The sequence below is a fragment of the Bacillus rossius genome (genome assembly GCF_032445375.1).
Source record: "Bacillus rossius redtenbacheri isolate Brsri chromosome 4 unlocalized genomic scaffold, Brsri_v3 Brsri_v3_scf4_2, whole genome shotgun sequence".
Taxonomy (NCBI): Eukaryota; Metazoa; Arthropoda; class Insecta; order Phasmatodea; family Bacillidae; genus Bacillus; species Bacillus rossius.
In genome coordinates, this window is record NW_026962011.1 from 41,205,518 (window position 1) to 41,224,980 (window position 19,463).

Consider the following 19,463-nt stretch of genomic DNA (forward strand, 5'->3'; position numbering starts at 1 on the left):
ACTTATATTAATGTTGGCTACATTGTATTGTCACAAGCCGTGTAAAACAGTTGACGTAGTTGTTACATTTCCCGCTAGAATACGCTGGTGAACATTAGTTCGCATCCTCGCTTCCTCTGTGAACACGCCTCTTCAGCGTTCGGGCGGTTCGCGTTCGCGTCCTCACTCCACGTTCAGTCGAGTTCCCGTTGTCCGCGCGCAAACATGGAGGAGGAGCTGCGATGTCCCGTGTGTAAACAGTTGTTCAACAACCCGGTGCTGCTGCCGTGCTACCATGCGCTGTGCCTCAACTGCGCCGTCCACCTCCAGCAGCCGGCCTCGCAGCACCCGCCGCCCGCCCAGGCGACCGCGGAGCTGGCTTCGGAGCCCGGCGGCGGCGGCGGCGGCGACATCGCGGGGCCGTCTTGCTCGTCGTCCGCCGACTACCAGGAGCCCGACAAGCTGTCCATCCTGAGCGAGACGGACAGCGGCGTGGTGTGCAACAGCCGGCCCAACAGCTACGTGGGCACGCCCAACATCCAGGGCATCCTGTTCCCGCCGCTGGCGAGCAGCGCGCTGTCGCTGGCCTGCCCCGTGTGTCACAAGGTGGTGTACTTCGACGAGAGCGGCGCGCACAACCTGCCCAAGTACCGCGCCATGCAGACCATCGTGGACAAGTACGGCGAGCAGCGGCACGTGGTGCTGCGCTGCCAGCTGTGCGAGGAGGAGCCGGCGAGGGAGGCGGCCGTCATGTGCGAGCAGTGCGAGGTGCTGTACTGCGAGGCGTGCCGCGACAACTGCCACCCGGCGCGCGGCCCGCTGGCCAAGCACAGCCTGGTGGAGCCGGCGCAGGGCCGCGCCGCGCTGCGCTCCAAGGGCCGCGGCAGGGACTCGCAGTGCGGCGACCACGAGGGAGAGAGCCTCTCCATGTACTGCATGGTGTGCAAGGTGGCGGTGTGCTCGCTGTGCCTGCACGACACCCGCCACGCCAGCCACGACGTGCAGGCCATCAACTCCATGTGCAAGGCGCAGAAGGTGAGTGCCCGCTGCTGCCGTCACGTTCATGCATGGCGGTTCTACACCCAGCTGAAGAGGCAGTACTATCGGCGTTGCGACTACGCTGGTGTTGTTGGGTTTCACGCATCACAATCACTTCAAACCTACCCGTAGTTTCTGATGATTGTGAAACCCTCGTTAGCGATTGTTGAATTCATCGCACAGCTGCGGAAGCGATGTAAACATGTACCGATCGTAATGTTGTCAAAGTGCAGAAAACTTATCTTCCAATTCACATACGGCATGTCTGGTACTTCAGATTGTCCGAGTGTGTAAACCTTATCAGAGCGGTTTGATAACTTTATCTGAAGATATAAGTGGGTTGGAAAACTACCCATGACTTTTTCGACAACCAAATTCGTTGACCTGCATTGTTAGCGCATTAAAAGTTTGCCTTCATTGTTGGCGCAGTAAAAGTTTTCCTTCCACGAACAGCGCTTGGACGAGTTCGTTGCCACGGCAACCTCCGGTTCGGACTCGACAGATCCGTAAACAATGGGCTAGGAGGACGTAGTGTTCGTGTTGTGTCCGTCACGCAACAGCTGCTCTGAGCTGTAGGGTCTAACAATTGATCGCCGTGCTTTGGTTAGATTATATTCGTGCATTGGAGTCCCCGCAGCTGTGTTCAGCAATCGCTCCCCTATTGTCGCTGCGAATGGCGGACAAAATGTCATAAAATATGTATCTTCTCCGTAATGTGGCAATAGCTCGACAGTCCATTCGAAGCACGCAATGCGACAACAGTGTTTTATTGAGAATACATAGGCCTAAGTGATTTTTAGTAAATCAACAAAAAATTAATTGTTGAATTTAGCCTCTTTGTTTATTAGGCCTACATAAAAATATGTAAGACAGCAATAAATTAATGTTAACAACTTTTTTTCTTTACTATATTTTTAGTACAGAATTATTTTTTACCAAAATTCGAGCAAAAAATTCAAATCCTGCATTGTTGCACTTCCCACAACATATTTCATTATTCATTCCAGAATTGTAGGGTCAACTTCTTGGAATATTTATTACAGCGTGCAACATTAAAGATATTTTTTTGGAACTTTAGTGCTGTATAGGTTTAAAAGCTAAAATATTATGAGAACATTAACCTGCATTGAGTTTTGCCTGTAATAAATTCTCGGTTACGAACTGGAAAATGTCGCAGGTTTAGTGACCTCAAGGATAGACTCCCGACTCCCTTCGTACTCGAGCAAATGGTCATATGTGATGTCCATTGGCTACTGACTTGTCAGCGCTGAATAACTGGGGTGCCTTTGATTCGATAGTATTTTGTTAAAGAGAGTGCATTGTCTTTTCGTCCTTTAGATAAACTAACCCAATCGTTTAGGAAACGCCTATTGCGGAAAAAAAAATACTTTTTTCTATCAAGTTTTTTTTTTTTTTTTTTTGTTTTCTAATTGCAAAATGTTCGTGTGTATGTTAATGAAATTTTGGTTCAACCTACTCTTTGTCGTTCTTGATGTAGCGTATGTAGCCTACGTGTCGAAGTACAGGCAAATAGACACACATGCAGGGTGATGCAAGAAAAGTTTTAAGATCGTAGGACCCCCCCAAGATTATAGTGATGCCTGGGGCTGTTTCCGAACCACGTGACCTTGACTGGCCGCGTCTCGTTCACCGAGGATACGTACAAGTCTATAGTGCATTCCAGCGAATCTGAATGTGTTGTAATCTACTTACAGTCATTCCTATCAGCACCTGCACAACATTCAACGGAAAAGTACCTTGCCTTGTTCCTGTTCCAACGGACAAAGTGTTAAGGCCCTGTCACGCTGTCAACTTTTCGCTTTCAACACCTTCTAATTTGTTGTGTAATAAGGTTGGAGGGTTATGACGTCACCCAAACCGTCACTAGCGCAGCCATGTTTGTTTGACAAGTTGAATGACATGAATTTTTTTTTCATTTGTGTTGCATATTGGACGGGTTGGTTCTAAAATAAGTTGGATGTTGGATGCGATCGGCCAATCAAAATCATGCCTAGCGAAAATGGAAATGACATCGGTTTTCGTCTCAACTATTCTTTCAAACGGCGAAGAGCAGATGGTCGATTAAAGAAGTTAAAAAATTTAAATAATTAAAATAATAATATGAATGTCGTATGCGAAAACATTTTATGCGTACAAATGAAATTATGTTTTTATAACTTTAAAAATTCTAGGAAAAATTATTACATTATGTATAGGATTTTATTGTGATTTAAATTTATTCATGTTCAAAAACAATTTAACAATGCACACAAATATAATAAAAAGTTTAAGAAATCCATCACTTTGATAAATTATTTGATTTAAAATTTGAGAAAAATATTGAAAGGTTTGAACAGCTCAGACCAAAAATAAACTTTGATAGTGTGACATTATTTAAAATATATTTAAGATTATCTGTCCAAATATATTTGATGTAGCAAATTGGAAGCCATTTTCCGTACAATACTTTCCCTCCAACTTTATTTTCAAATATACTGGAGACCAATATTTGACAGTGTGACTGGGCCTTTAGCATTAGTAGTATCACACTTCAAAGCCTTCTTGACTGAAATAACACAGCAAGAATTTTAAAAAAAGTGATCAGTTAGCTGGAATGCACTATAGGTAGGGCTATGGAATTTTTCGCGAAAAGATTTTGAGACCAGCTTTTTGTTAAAACGTTATAACATTGTCTGAGTTTCATGGTTGGATGGGTTTATTTCAGCACACCAACCACAGCTATCCAGTACAAACGCGTCCTGAATGGTCCGGTCAAATAGGGCAATCAATGGCTTTTCTTGCAGACGGGCGCCAGTCACAAGGAAACAGCGCAGGCATACCTTATTGCAATCTAATGAGTGATTGGATTTGTTCGCGGAAGAAAACATGCCCCTAACCATAGGAAGAGACACTTATGTTCGCGGGTAACTAATATTTCAGTGTGCTATGCTTCAACACACTGAGATCATGCGTGCAGTATTTATCTCCATACTAGCTCTAATAGTCCAGAGAAGCTTGTTCTGCACTTAACTGAGCCAACGAGAACACAGCTGCAGCATAAAAACTTGGAAATAACTACGCTGTTTTAAACTTAAAAAAAAACTCTCCAACCATAAGCTTAAAAAGAAGTTACAGTGTTTTCCATAGGCCTACTATTTTATTTGGGCCTAACGTCTCGTCGACAGTAGATGGTAACTAGAGACCGGAAAAATTCGCGGATTCATTTCACGACAGCCTGAAATTCAAATAGTTATACCTCAGTGCTGCCTCTGCTATTGGCTCACAACTCACCTGGACGACTCTGGGCCGGTGAGAAACACTCAACTGAAGCTGTATCGAATCACAGGCCGCTACGTTGGGACACCTTCACAAAGACAGCAGCCAATGAGAGGGTGACATTTGAGCGAGTGTACGTAGAACTATAAAGTTCATCCTAGAGGTCATTGAACCCGCGAATTTTTCCGGTCCCTAATGGTAACACATGACGCCAAATACCACCCAGCATTTGTCTGCAATGACTTCGGGCAGGGATGTAGTAAGGGGAGAGACCCGTGGGTCCAGACACTCCCTTCCAGGATTCAGGTTTACAAGTAACCAAAATAATAAAACCAAGCAAAGCCAGAATAAGAACATTAAAACAAATTAGCTACATAATGTCGCAGATAGATTATTTTGGAAGGATTATTGTAATCCTTAGTGGGCTACAATAATGTATTCCTTTCTCATTAGGTATACCATAAAATGCCTCAAACACCGTTAACAGCAAGTAGTCTATATTTAAATAACAGTTTGTACACGTGTTACTGTACTTCTCCATACAAACTTGTCACGTGTGTTTCATGTAGCATATTTAATAAAAATAATGTAAATGTATTTATCACTTATTTTTTAACAAAATCATCTAATAATTATTGTCTTAACAACAAAGTTATAGAATTTTCTGTTTTCTTTCCTTACGGAAAATCATTACGTATGTTTCTGTGTGTAAACGTTGGCGTTTTGAGATTCTAGTTGGTTGTGCTGGATATATGTTGGAAATACTGCTATATGTTGGTTGTACTGAACCCCTCCTCCAGAAAATCCTGGCCGTGACCCTGCTCCTGCAGAGATTAGAGAAAGTTACAGATGGAGCATAAACACAGTTCGTAGGTATCTCTGCTGAAGCCAGGGGACGTAAGGGGGAAGCAGGTCGCCGCCATATTGTGCAATGAAGAAAATCGCATTTTCTCATAAGTGACGTATGTATGGTGAGTGGAAAAGTCCATGAATATTAAACAAATAAAAGACTGTTGACTCGAAAAAAAAATGATTGTGTACAAGAGTAGTAGTAAACTACATTTCTATATACTTAGAGACTGGAAAAATTCGTGGGTTCAATGACCTCCAGGATAGACTCCAATATCCTCTACACACTCGGGCAAACGCCAACTGTTCATTGGCTGCTGACTTGTGAGGTCGTCTCGACTGGGTGGCCTGTGATTCGACACTTCAATAAGTGAGGGTCTCTAATTGGCCCTCAGTCCTCCAGATTAACAGTGGACCAATGGCAGAAGCAGCACTAAGGTATAATTATTTGAATTTTAGCATAACACGATGTGAACCCGCGAATTTTTCAGGTCTCTAATATAAACAAAATGGCCGCCATATTCTTACGTGAACAAACTGGCCACAGTGCTCAGAGCTTTATGCTCCGTCTGTAACTTTGTCTGATCTCTGTGCTCCTGTGGACCGCGAGTGTGGATGGCGGAGGGGAGAGGGGGCGGGCGAAGACGGGCCCCGGGGCCTCAGCCCCTCCCCGGTGTCAAGTGCCCTGTCTGGCCGTCGACCTGTGACCCCGTTAAACACCAGAGTCGCGACCCCCGCCGCCCCGGCCAGCTCCAACTGCCGCACCCTGGCCCGGTCCAAGAATTATAACAATGGAAATGAAATGATTATAGAGACCGGAAAAATTCGCGAATTCATTTCGCGACAGGCTAAAATACAAATAGTTATACACCTCAGTGCTGCCTCTGCTGTTGGCTCACAACTCACCTGGATGACTCTGGGCCAATGAGAAACGCACGACCAAAGCTTTATCGAATCACAGGCCGCTACGTTGGGACGTCTCACAAGACAGCAGCCAATGAGTGGGTGGCATTTGACCCGAGTGTACTTAGAACTATGGAGTTCATCCTGCAGGTCATTGAACCCGCGAATTTTTCCGGTCCCTAGAAATGAAACATATTTAAATGGAATGAAATTACATGAAACAGAATCAAAAGAAACCAATTATTGTAATGAAATGAAACCATTTTTAATCCAAACGAATTTTCAATGATACAAGTTTTTGAATTGTAACGAAATACAACCAAGAAAAGAAACTAAAATGTATAGAAATGTTACCTAACACTGTCTCCACATTCTGCAAAGTCAGGGAATGATTCCCTCGGAATCCTTGAAAAGTCATTTCCCAGTTTTAGTCATTGTGGGGGTTGGGGGGGGGGGGGGTGAAGTCACCCAGAGAATGAAAGTTTTTAATTTTTTCAGGTGTTGTTTTGTTGCATAGTCGTACACGCTATAAAATGGCGCAGGCCTATGCATGGTTCATATTTTAAGTAAACAGTATGTAGAGAGAACTGTAAGCCAGCTACGAGGAATATGGAGGCTGGATTTTCTTTATTTCGTTCTGGAAATTGCAAACATATGAAAATTTATTTAAAAAAAAAACTAGTTAGGAAAATTGGAACTTTTGGTCAGGGAAAAGCCAGGTAAATTTTATTAAAGATTGATGTGGACACCCTGATTAACGAAATACATAAATTGAGTTTCTTGTGAGAGACTATGTTGTAACGAGGCGGGCAAATATTTTAGTTAAGTATGAATATTTGCCTGGCCATTCATAAACATTACATAACATATTAGGCGCCAAAATTAACAACCGATTCTTATATAGTGAAACATTCGTAGGAATTGTAACACAAACATAACTAATAGAAAACACAAAAAAAAATATATATATGGTGGGTGAGAGGCCGATTCTTAGCAAAATTTTATGCTTAAAGGTGTGTGTTGAAACAGATAGCATGATCTTCTTTGCATGCATTTCCCTGCTGTGTTTCTAATGAATTGCTTTAAAGGATTTAGCATGACAAATTGAACTCATCTCCGAAGATTCACGATCGCAAAAAATTTGCTGCAAAATGTTAAGTGCAATGTGAGATATCCATGGAAATGTTTCTGGAAAAAAAAATAGAACGTGAACTCAGGGATCAGCCGGACACGGACAAAAAATCATAGTTACACCATAAAAATAAATATGATTGTTCAAAATTACAGCCTTACGTTGTGCTTAAAACTTCTAAAGACGATGGTGCCTCCGAGATCACTGGTAATTTGTTGGTTACGCCTGCGGACATCTCCCGACCGCCAGATCTGCCGCGCAGTCGTTTCGTCGGCAGCGCGCCTCTGCGATCCTTACAGTACATCACGAAATGTAAGTGGGCTGTAGGTTTGCACTTACAGAACATTAACCGAATAATATAGTTTTTAACGTGACAAAGTCTAATAAATCGATGAACGCCGCCTGTACGCACTAAAAATTGTGTCCCGTTACGCACATTGTCCCGTGACGCTGTGTCCCGTTACGTTCATTGTACGCTAGCGCCGCATCTATCTCTCTTCCACTCGATTGAAACAACCATCGATTTGACTTTTTCGAGGCACATTAAACTTGAAACACTCCCATTCGTTTCCTACTTTTCCTATCATCGCCCTATCCTTAACAGAATAACACAGATTGGAAGAAGTTAAATAGCAAACATGTATAAAAGTTATAGTTAAAATATTCTGTTCGTTAAAGTAATAAACATATTTGAATTAATGAGTTCAAAAAAAGTAAATTTATCAATTAAATTGTAGATTTCATTTCACTCCTTCTTTGTATCCATACAAAATAGTGATAATTCAATAAAAATTTATCAATTTTATTCATAAAAGTATGCAATCATTTCATCAATGTTTTGTTATGACGTTGTCACGTTAAACTATCGTCCGTAAACCGACTTTACAGACAACCAATTTTTTTTCTATTCATGCCCTCTATAAACACACATAAGAAACAAAACTTAGAAACAAACTCTTTCATGGGCGATTATATATTCTTAAAATCTATTAGTAACTAGCCGCTTTTTAGAAATATTAGGCAGTTTTCGTAACAAAACAATTTTGCTTATTTTGTGCATGTCGTTTGACTACCAGTTTTTTTTTTTTTTTTTTGCTGGAAGTGATGACAGGCGTCAGCTGCATAAGCCAATTTGTTACTGCTCTGAGAAATTAATGGGGTTTGTTTCCTTTGGTGCTTTTAATTGCTCAAACTATCATTATTTTGTTCCAATAGCATTAATTTTTTTTTAATATACACATTTCCTTAATGTTTAAAAGAACACGCGTAAAAGAAAATTTCGGGACAATGTTGGTCTTTATAAAAGGAATTCTTCGAAAGGTCACCGATGAAAAAGTAAAAGTTTGTCTCGGATTTTGTGGCTACTTAATTTGAAAGAAAAATTTTGTGTATCAATATTTTTTTTTGATAAGAGTAAAAAAAAATATCGCTTACAGAGTATATCCAAACAAATGTTTGATTCTAAGATGGATTTGTTGAAATAATAAAAGGGCTCCGTCGAATGAAATGTAGCTTTCATTCATACGCATTTCATCCATAGCATACATTCAGGCGCTTACATAAAATGTGTGACCTCCAGCCGATGTCTTGGAAGCCCCGCAGACGTGACGTAGACCATCGGCTGGACAATAGCGACTTCAGGCAGTGACCTGGCGGTAGTGAATGCAGGGTCACTACCCGGGCTGGGAGCAACAGTTACAGATGGAGCATAAACACAGTTTGTAGGTATCTCTGCTGACGCCAGGGGACGTAAGGGGGAAGCAGGTCGCCGCCATATTGTGCAACGAAGAAAATCGCATTTTCTCATAAGTAGGGACCGGAAAAATTCGCGGTTTCGATGGCCTTCAGGATAGACTGCACATACCCCTGTACACTCGGGAAAATAACGCAAGTTCATTGGCTGTTGACTTGTAAGTCGTCTCAGCTTGGTTTGTCTGTGATTCGATCCTTCTTTGGTTGAGAGTTTATGATTGGTTGAGATTCGTCCAGATGAACAGTACCCCATAGCAAAATCATCTCAAAGGTATAAGTATTTGAATTTTAACCTATCGCCGAATGAATATGTGAATTTTTTCCGGTCTCTACTAATAAGTGATGTATGTATGGTGGTGAAAAAGTGCATGAATATTAAACAAATAAAGACTGTTGACTCGAGAAAAATGATTGTGTGCAAGAGTATGTACTAAACTACATTTCTATATACTTTATAAACAAATGACCGCCATCTTCTTACGTGAACAAACTGGCCACAGTGCTCAGAGCTTATGCTCCATCTGTAACTTTCTCTAATCTCTGGCGACGCGGGGCCGAAGAATTCGTTTTCGTGGTCCATGGAAAGTGATTGTTCCGCATGGAGGTACTAGTCTGTGGAGCGGGTGTCATGAAGTTTAAGTCAACTGGTTAGCAATTAGATAGCAAAACAAATCGTACCTGTATACGAAGGCTAAAATGCTATAAATTTGTTAATAGGGATAATTGTAAAGATGCCATTATGTAGTGAATATTGCTAAACAAACATAATACCAAAACATCTGAAAGAAATAAGCGTTAAACTTCATTATAAGTAGATACCATTTTTTTTTTTGCTATGCACATAGGAAAAGGGGTGGGAGGAGGTTCACATGTTGACATAAAGTATTAACACGGCAAAGATTGCACATACCAATCCCATTACTTCTTACTCCTGTGGTGTGATATGGCTGACATAACCAGATCAACTTTTAATTTTAATTATAATCTCCTAGATTTGCGAAAAAAAAAATCAAAATATAAAATAAAACACGATTTAAGAATATAATTTATTGCGTTTGTAACTTGTGAATCTTATGCTACGTCTTCCGAGGCAAAAAAGCTGTTTCATTACAACGCTATCTTTATTTCGCCATAAACAAACAAATTCTTTGTTGGCTCAAACAACCTCCTCCCCCTATAGACAGACTCTTGCGCATGGGACAAACATTTTCTCAAGATTTGCTTACAGAACCGTCAAGTTCAGCTGATCTCAGCAATGCCACGTAGTTATGTATTTTTACAAATAGTACTTATAAAAAATGTTTGTGAAATTTATCAAATCATTTAATAGTTCTAAGAAATGGTATTCAAACATGCAAAGTGCTATGAGATATTATACCATAACAGAGTTCGCCATGACTAGTTTTTCAGAGTTAACACTTAAATATGTCTTTAAGTTGTAGGATTCTTTTTTTTTTTTTTTAATTTCTGCCAATTTTACTAAGCAATTTTTTGGATGGATGTCACGGCTTTAAGGCCGAGATTTTTTTGAAATGTTGATTTTAAAAGTGTTTGGATGCATGTCTCGGTATGACACTATCCTCCTTGCTGTTCCTCTGAGTCCTTTTTTTTCTCTCTCTCGAGGTTTTAAAATAACTCTATAACAAATACTCCTAGTAGACGATGCATACGTTTCATTAAGTTCTTTTGAGCCGCGAATGAATACCGTAGCAGGAGCGATTGGGCCAAAGTAGATTATCCGGCTTCTTTAATGTTGGGCACATCGTGGTGTTTAGTCCACGGAAGAGATGGAAGGAAGGGGTTGGGGAAGTACGACCAAGGAGGGCGGGAGAGAGAGATAACGGGCTCAGAAATAAAAATAAAAAAAAACTTAAAGCGTCTCTTTGCTTTCAAAATATCACGCTTGCTTTGTATCCCGCCGCGCCGTAATCTGCGTTGTTCCGCGGGGTTTTGATACGCCAGCCTGCGCGTGGCGGGATTTTTATATTTTTTTTTTATTTACTCGTTACTCTTCTCTTTCTTTTGTCTCTCACTCTCTCTGTTGCCCTCCATCCTGCTTCCTTCCCCCTCCTAGTGTCCCTTCTTGCGAACGCTTCGTTACTGCAGAGTTTTGTAACTTTATTTCCTCTTGGCGCAGCCTGCTGACAAACGGGATTAAAGCCAATTATACTCAAAAGAATAAATACTGGAAATCGTCGAACGCTTTAGTTAAAACATCCCCCCTTTCCCTTCCCCTCATCCGCTGTGCCTTCGTGTCCGTATAGCCGTCAGCCCCCCGCCGTTTTATTTATTTTTCTGTCCTGCTTGCCGCGTAACCCTTTGCCTTCTTTAAAAAAAAATACATTTGTCGGGTTGTCGTGAGATATTTTTTTTTGTAGCGAGGGTTTATCCTTGTTGGCTGAGCGCATAAATTAGCTGAAATGCCGTGGGCGCCGCTGCTGCCAGCTTTGTGAAGATGCGACGACGTAGTGCGCAGTTGTTCAAGGCAGAATTTGCGTTCCGATACCTTGGCGTAAAATAATTTCACATGAATCTCCAGCGTTAGCTACGATGCCAAGAGTAAAAAAAATTAATAAATAATGGAATTCCTCTAAGAGAGCATCCAATAAGCGAGTATAATCGACCAGTATACGTGGGGTTGTGAATTCTGTAGGTATTATAGTTACTTGAAAATGTGGAATTTAACTGAGATTTAAAATAGAGAGAGAAAAATATTAATGGTAAGTTCTTTTGATCACAGATTAGTTGCCTGTAGTTCTGGTGATAATTTGTTTTCATTACTGAAGCTTTCTTTTTTAGTGAAATTTATTTGCAATGAAATTTGATTTTAAAAAAGACGTTATTATGAAATCATTTGTAATAAATGAAGAGAAATAAAACATGGGTTGGCAAAATGACAATGAAATTTTTCGTTTGACAATTCCTTCTTGATTCTCCGATTATGATGATACGAAATCGGAAAACTCAGGGGGAGGGAAATTGTGTGTGTGTGTGTGTGTGTGTGTGTGTGTATGTGTATATATATATATATATATATATATATATACATCTAACATTTGCGTGTAGAAAGTTACCTACATGGTTTTAAAATGGTCCAATATATTATTAAATAAACCTTTTTTTTTTTCGAAGTGTCTGGTCGTTTGGCTAATATTTCTGGCTGGCTTGTTCTCTTAAGGCTGTAGGAATTGTGTAGTCCACACTTTGTCACTCTGCGGGAAGCGAGGTGAAACCACTGCAGATTCATCTACTCTAGTTCCTCTCCGGATGTCCGCGTTATCTTAAATTCCAAAGAGTTAAAATGGCTTTACATGGGTATGATGCGACGGTAGATTGGTCAAAATTTCGCCATTTGATTGACAAAGTCTTAAATTTCATTTCGGAGATTAAATCCCACTGATGCAGCAGTGGTTTCCTCTAATTTTCCAATGAAATTCCCTCTTCAGGCACACGATTGCAGTAAAAACAAGCTGATATACCAGCAGAATTGTTAGTCTTTATGAATTCCCTGATATGTTGGTATCACTGGTTCAGATTTTGGAGAGACCCGCCTAGCATTTCGGCTTGCAGGAGGCTTTGCTGAGTGACTTGAACGGGGACGCACCACAACGCCGAAATGCCAAATTGACCACAACGCCGACTGCTGTGTACCACAACGCCGAATTACCACAACGCCGAAATACACTAACGCCGAAAAATGTTTTTGCAGGACTGCCACTAGTTTAGACTAGGTTAGGTTAGACTAGGTTAGGTTAGACTAGGTTAGGTTAGGCTAGGCTAGGATAGGCTAGGTTAAGTTAGGTTATGTTAGGTTAGGTTTGATTGTGGTATTTCGGCGTTAAGGTACATTTAAGAAACACACACAAATTCATTCAGTTGTTATTTCGGCGTTGTCAATTTTGACATTAGGCGTTATGGTATTTCGGCGTTGTGGTAACGACCCGACCAGAACCAGCCGTGCCGTGCGAGCTGGCCACATCTAGCTCCTAGCTCCAGGGGCATTGCTAGTGACAGTGCTTAGCGCCCTGAGACACTCCATACATGCTGCAGCGAGTGGATGGGTCGGAGAGGGGGTGGTGGCCTTGAGCGAGGGGGGGTTGGTGGGGGAGCCTCTTTCGTCATTATGTCTTTGCTGGAGTCCCGTTACTGCTCATATCTGCGTTATCTGCGGACAAGGTTAAGGGGCGGGTTATTCTGCCTATCGCTGCATTCATCACCAGGAAAATATCCTCGTATCGCCTCGCTTGCTTCTCGACAAAGTTCATTAACTTAAAAAAATATATATATATAATTAGTTTTGTGCTCCAGAGTATACCCGTGAATTGCATACGACTTTAATACCTTTTTATTTTTATTTTTTAATTCACGTATGAGGCGCTCGTTCACCATGTTTGTTACAGTTGTGAACCTCCAGTGTGAATTATCTTGTTTTCAAGTGGATCACCGAAGTGTGAAGTTTCCCTTCTAACGCGGGTAGTGGCAAAGTATCTTTTTTTTTTTTTTTTTTTTTCATTGATCATGTTACCTCGTATACATGTACAAGACCATGGCTACGAAGAAAAAAAACTTTTTACATTGATTCAGAGTATCTGAAAAATTATCACTATTCTTTAATATTCAAGAAAGGTTCGTTAGGTGAATTATCGTACCATAACTTGTCACATAACTTGTCTCAAATTTGTTCTTTTGTTTTAAAAATACTTTTACTGGCAGATTTAATATACTTTCCGTTACAAAGTGAAACAATGACACATTTTAATATCTTCCAATGTTGATATTTAATGTTGTATTAATTTCTGTTTCAATCACCTTATATTAAATACCTTATTTTAATTATATGCACAATTAAAAAGCCGTTTAATTGGCCAGTGGTACCCATTTACCAACCGACAACTTGCAGGATCTTCGCCGTGAAGTTTGTTTACGAACTCTTGACTACCACAAACGCTGGTGGCAGGGCGACAGTTATAGAATGCGTAGACTTCCGAGGACTGTCCAACCTGAGACAAGTCACGGAGACATCGGGGTGTTCCTTCTTTCTCAGCAAGTGGCTGGATGGATGTGGTCCTGCGTGATTATCCGACGAGACGTGAAAGAAGAAGCAGTCTGCAGAACTGCCCGCCTTTCACGTGCGCTTCAGAGACGACAATCCGCGCGTGTAAGCTGTCCCGCAATCCGACACAGTCTGCCCCTTCGAGCCCCCCCCCCCCCCCCCCCCTGCTAGCACCAGAGCGCGGCTCCTTGATGGACCGGCGAGAGTCCCCGAGGCGCCGACAACCCCGGGGGATGCCCCATCCATCCCCGGCCCCTGGGAAATAACCCCCACATCTCCCCCTCCCTCCACGGTCAGAGCTATTGGCAACACAACCACCACCCCCCTCGCTGTCTTTGTCTTGCTTCTCCCGCTCTTGAGAGCGGGCGTTTACACACGCTTGATATACGATCCTCACGTCTCCGACACTGTTTTCATACAATGATTTCGCGGTTGAAGACATCCTTATATACATATATATATATATTCAATGGTAACACTACATGGCGGAGAAATGAAGATAAAGTTCTAATGCAAGTCCCTTGAGTGCTTTCGAGAATCTGTACCGGATGTATCATACTCAAATAATATTCCGAAAACACGTGTTTCAGCCCTTTTCACTCTCCTAAAACCACAGTTTAAAACCGACTTTTCAAATCGCGTGGTTTGTTCTGAAGCTCTGCACACCGTGTGTGTGTGTGTCCGGGGGGGGGGGGGGGGGGGGGAGTCCTTAAGAATATTCTGAGGGTGGATGATCTGTTTCCGTATTAGGTTTTTAACTGAATTTTTTTGGAATGGTGAAAATGGCAAAACGCGTGTTTTTCAGACTAATATATTTAGGCATGAACAGCGGCAAGGAACTTTTCGGCGAAAATAATTCCAGACGAACTGTGTGCTAAAAAAACATTGTAGCTTTGTCCGTGTTTCGTGGTTGGCTGGGTTTGTTTCAGCTAGTACCTACAGTCTACTGTCAGCACACCAATCACAGCCATCCGGTGCGGAATCAAGGGGGGATCATGACTGGCCCGGCCAAATACGACAGTGGCTTCTCTTGCAGACGGCCACCAATCGCTAGCGCGGGCATACCTCACTAAGGGATCAGTAGGGACCGGAAAAATTCACGGTTTCAATGGCCTTCAGGATTGACTACACAGTCCTCTGTCATATACTCGGGGAAAATAACGCCAGTTCATTGGCTGCTGACTTGCGAGTCGTCTCAACTGGCTTGCTTGTGATTCGATAACGTCTTTGGTTGATGGTTTCTCATTGGCCCAGAGTTATCCAGATGGCCAGTGATCCAATAGTTAGAGCAGCTTGAAGGTATTTATGTAGTTGGTGTTCAGCCTGTCGCCGAATGAATCCGCGAATTTTTCCGGTCTCTAGCGGATCAGATCGCAGATTGCTGGGAAGCACTGAAGGAACTCGCATGTGCATGGAGAGAGGTAGGGTGGGAGGGAGGGGGGGAGCACGTGCGAGGGTCGCGGCCAGGGTGTCCACAGTTAGTACTTTCGTACTAGATCTAGTACTTTTATAAGTTTTTTAGTGGTCTAGTACAGATCTAGTACATTTTTCTTTAATATATTATTATTATTGTAACTCCAATATGTTTTATTATTAAGCATAATTATTTTTAAAAACTATGGAATGTATGTGTGTGTGGTGTGATATTTAAGTTAGAACATTGCAATGTCATAATAACTTCCTAAATTGTTAAAAACCATTACAAATTATAATTTTGTACTTTTTTTTCAAATCTAGTACTTTTTTCTTTCTTAAGTTGGTACGAAATATTTTTTCCTTGTGGGCACGCCCTCCCGCGCAGATGGCGCGGCTGCACAATGCAGAGCGTGTTGACCTGCAGGAACCCGAGGCCGGCACCGGGTGACCTCCCTGCAGACTGTCGCGTGGGCGCGCCGGACCGGATGTGGTATCCCCTCCCCCCCCCCCTTCCCACACCTTCACTTCTTCACCACCTCCTACCCTCCGCGTCATCTCGCTCCGATGCGGCCGGGGCTTCCCCCTTCCCCTCCCTTCGCGTCCTACCAGGCCAGGGTATAGTACTTTCACCTTCCCTTGCTTCTTGATGGGGCGTTGCGCAACCTCGCTTCCCTCTCGTCATGCAAACCCCACCTTCACCACCCATCTCCGAGCGGTCTGTGGGAGTATTCGCGAGTTTGCAACAGCGACGGGCGTGAAACATCTGCTGTCTTATTCGAAGGCCCACGTGGCACAGTCTCACTAGGAAAGTTTGTAATTTCATAATTACGACATTATTTTCTGTAAATTTTTTTCTGAACGCGTTTTTGAAATAATCTTTCGAGAAAAAAAAACACACATCACAGTTAAATAAATTAGACCGTACGTATTCAACCAATATTTAGGATGGCGGCTAGCTGAGAAAAGTAGTGTTGGAACTGTGTACGAACAGTTTCTTACGTATACTCGTGGATACAAGTCACTTTAATCAAATCAATGTTGATTTTCACACGCAACGGTTGCAATTCCTTAAAATAATAATAATAATAAACCAAACATGAAGAAGAATAACTCATGCATAGGGCCGTGCATATTTCGCGAAAAGATTCCGAGACTAGTTATAAGTTAAAACACTGTAGCACCGTTTGTGTTTCATGATTGGGTGAATTTCTTTCAGGTACATGTCGATTGATACAACACCAATCAGAGTAATTCAGTGCGAAAGCAAACGCGTCCTGAGTGGCTCGGTCAAGAAAGGCAGCGACTTCTCTCGCAGACGGCCGCCAGTCGCAAGGAAGAAACCACTGGTGCGGGCATGCCTTGTTGCAGTCTAATAGGCGTTAAGATTTATTTGCGGAAAATGCCTGCCCCTACTCATGCATGTTCCGCCATGTTGCCGGAAAGTCTACGCCACTGTCTCGACGCGCGCGACCCGAGCAGCAGTTACGCCCCAGTGGTCGCGGGTATGTGTGCTCTGGTTGTGTCCGAGTTGCCCTACCGGGCCATTCGAATAAGATCCGAACTCATCCGTGGCACGGTTCGATACACATTGCTAGAGATCTGTAAAATTCGCGATTTCAAATCCTTAAAGGATAGACTCCATGATCCTCTATGCACTCATGCAAATTACATCTGCTGATTGGTTACCGACTCGTAACGCCTGTTGACTGGAATGATCGTGATTCGCTAATTCTTCTGTTAAAGATTTTTCATTGGCCCAGAGTCCTTCAGATAAACTGTGGCCCAATCACTGAAGCAAAATAATGTCAAAAGTATTTGTACTCTATCCTATCGCGAAATGAATCCGCGAATTTTACAGGTCTCTACACATTGCAAACGCACTAATTTGCATGTTGTTCGAAATCACGGGTGAAATGAGTGGGAGATAACTTCGAGATAACCCCTGCAAGTTTCCCCTGTCCGACGGTGCCTGTAATCGAACCCGCTGTCTGTAGCATCTGGCAGGCAACCATAGTGTCTCTACATTTATTCGAAAATTCATTTGTAATGAACCCAAGTTTCGGCCTTGCACGCTATTTTTCTCGTCATTACTTAAGGGCTAGTACTAAAAATTTTAACACGCTATCACCGTTGCATTTGTTCTGTAACAAATATTTCCGACAGATATTCACTGACTGTAATAAATAATAATGGGTGTAAGAAGACGCGCAAGTGATAATAATTAGGAAAACTTGCGCGACTTTTTACAACCATTACTATATTACCTTTAGTGAATATCTGTTGAAAATGATTTGTTTACATAATAACGAATGCGACGAAGATATCGTGTTTAAACTTGAGAACTGTCCCTTAAATAATAGTAATGAGTAGGGTCAGGTATTTTTCGCGAATAAATCTGAACGCCTATTAGACTGCAACAAGGTATACCCGCACCAGCGGTTTCTTTCTTGACTGAGCCACTCAGGATGCGTTTGCTTTCGCACTGAATTACTCTGATTGGTGTTGTATTAATCAACATTTACCTGAAAGAAATTCACCCAATCACGGAGCACAGACGGTGCTACAGTGTTTTAACTTATAACTAACCTCGGAATCTTTTCGCGAAATATGCATGGCCCTAGTAATGAGAAAATGAAAAATTCCACATGGCGTGTGAGACCGATGCTGAAGACGCTGATTGGAGGCTGTCGCGCCGCTCGCTGACAGCCTGGGAACCTGATTGGCCACCGCCAGTCGAGCCTGCAGTCGCCGCCACGTGGAAGGTAACCGGGCCAAGCGAGGGCAATACTCGAAGCCCGCGCAACTAACTGTCGAGGATCGCTCACGGCTGCGAAAGAGGTTCAGGGAAGTGCCCGAGAATGTTCGTCTTAGAGGCCGTTCAGACCTCTTTGATGCCCCGAGACATTAGGGATCTCCCAGAGGGTGTTCCAGGCCCGATTAAAAGGGTTGGGCCGGGGGGGGGGAGGAGAGAAGAGTGGGACCCCTAATTCTCGCTGCAAGCGGTGGATCTTCTTGTGCAAAAGCGACCCCCACCCCCCTTCCCGTGGTAATTTGTTTCCCTTATCGGTGCAGAGGAGAGGGGGGTTACGCCCCTCTCGCCGGTTAATTTCCCTCGCTGAGCCGGGCGCATTATGCGCCGTCAGTTGTAGGGCGGCCCCCCCCCCCCCCCCCCCCCCCCCCCACCACCCCAAGTCTCGGCGAGGTCGGGCCGGCCGTGAAAGGAGCCCGCGTCTCTCCCAGGTCGATATCTCGCCCTCCGAGGATGGCCATCAGGCTGGGAGGCGTCTTGGGAGGCTCCTGGTGACTCCTGGTGACTCCTGGTGACTCCTGGTGACTCCTGGTGACTCCTGGTGACTCCTGGTGACTCCTGGTGCGGCAGCGACGCCCGCATTCACGACTCCGTGCCTCCGCCCGCAGCGACCTGACTTCCATTGACCCCTAGTCCTACCAAATGACCAAAAATTGTTTGGCCTAAAATCATTTGACCTGAAATAATTTTCGGAAACTTATTTGACCTAAAATTATTTGGCCTAAAGACGTTTGGCCTGAACAGATTTGGCCTGAAGCCATTTGACATAAATTTGTTTGGCCTAAAGTCATTTGGCATAAAGTTACATAAAATAATTTTCCGAAGCTTATTTGAGCTAAAATTATTTGGCCTAAAGATGTTTGGCCTAAAGGTATTTGGCCTAAAGTCATTTGACATAAATTTGTTTGGCTTAAAGTCATTTGACCTAAAATTATTTCGCCTAAAGTCGTTTGGCATAAAGATATTTGACCTAAAGTCATTTGACCTAATATTGTTTGGCATAGTCACAATGCCTAAAATTATTTAGCCTAATTTTAGGCCAAATTATTTTAGGCCTACTGGCGCGTACCCGTCAGACGCCCGAATGATCCGCACGCGTGCATCTCCCCCCCCCCCTCCTTTTTATATTGTAATAGTAAAATGGGAATTAAGTTGGGTGTGTTACGTAAACAAAATTAGCAAAAATTTTGATCTGTAATTATCTTAGCTCGATCGCTTTACGGCATTTTGTGGGAGTGACCTCGGGAATGCGACTG

General features: G+C 42.9%; 1 protein-coding gene across 1 annotated transcript in view; it reads left to right on the forward strand.

The window, feature by feature from the left end:
* Nucleotides 1-163: 163 nt before the first annotated feature.
* Nucleotides 164-19,463, forward strand: part of LOC134542064 (E3 ubiquitin-protein ligase TRIM9) — a 423,241-nt gene continuing 403,941 nt past the window's right edge. Inside the window, exon 1 of the mRNA XM_063385943.1 lies at nucleotides 164-1,014. Within this exon, the coding sequence (XP_063242013.1) occupies nucleotides 205-1,014 (810 nt within the window). The 5' untranslated portion in view covers nucleotides 164-204. The remainder of the gene's footprint in view (nucleotides 1,015-19,463) is intronic.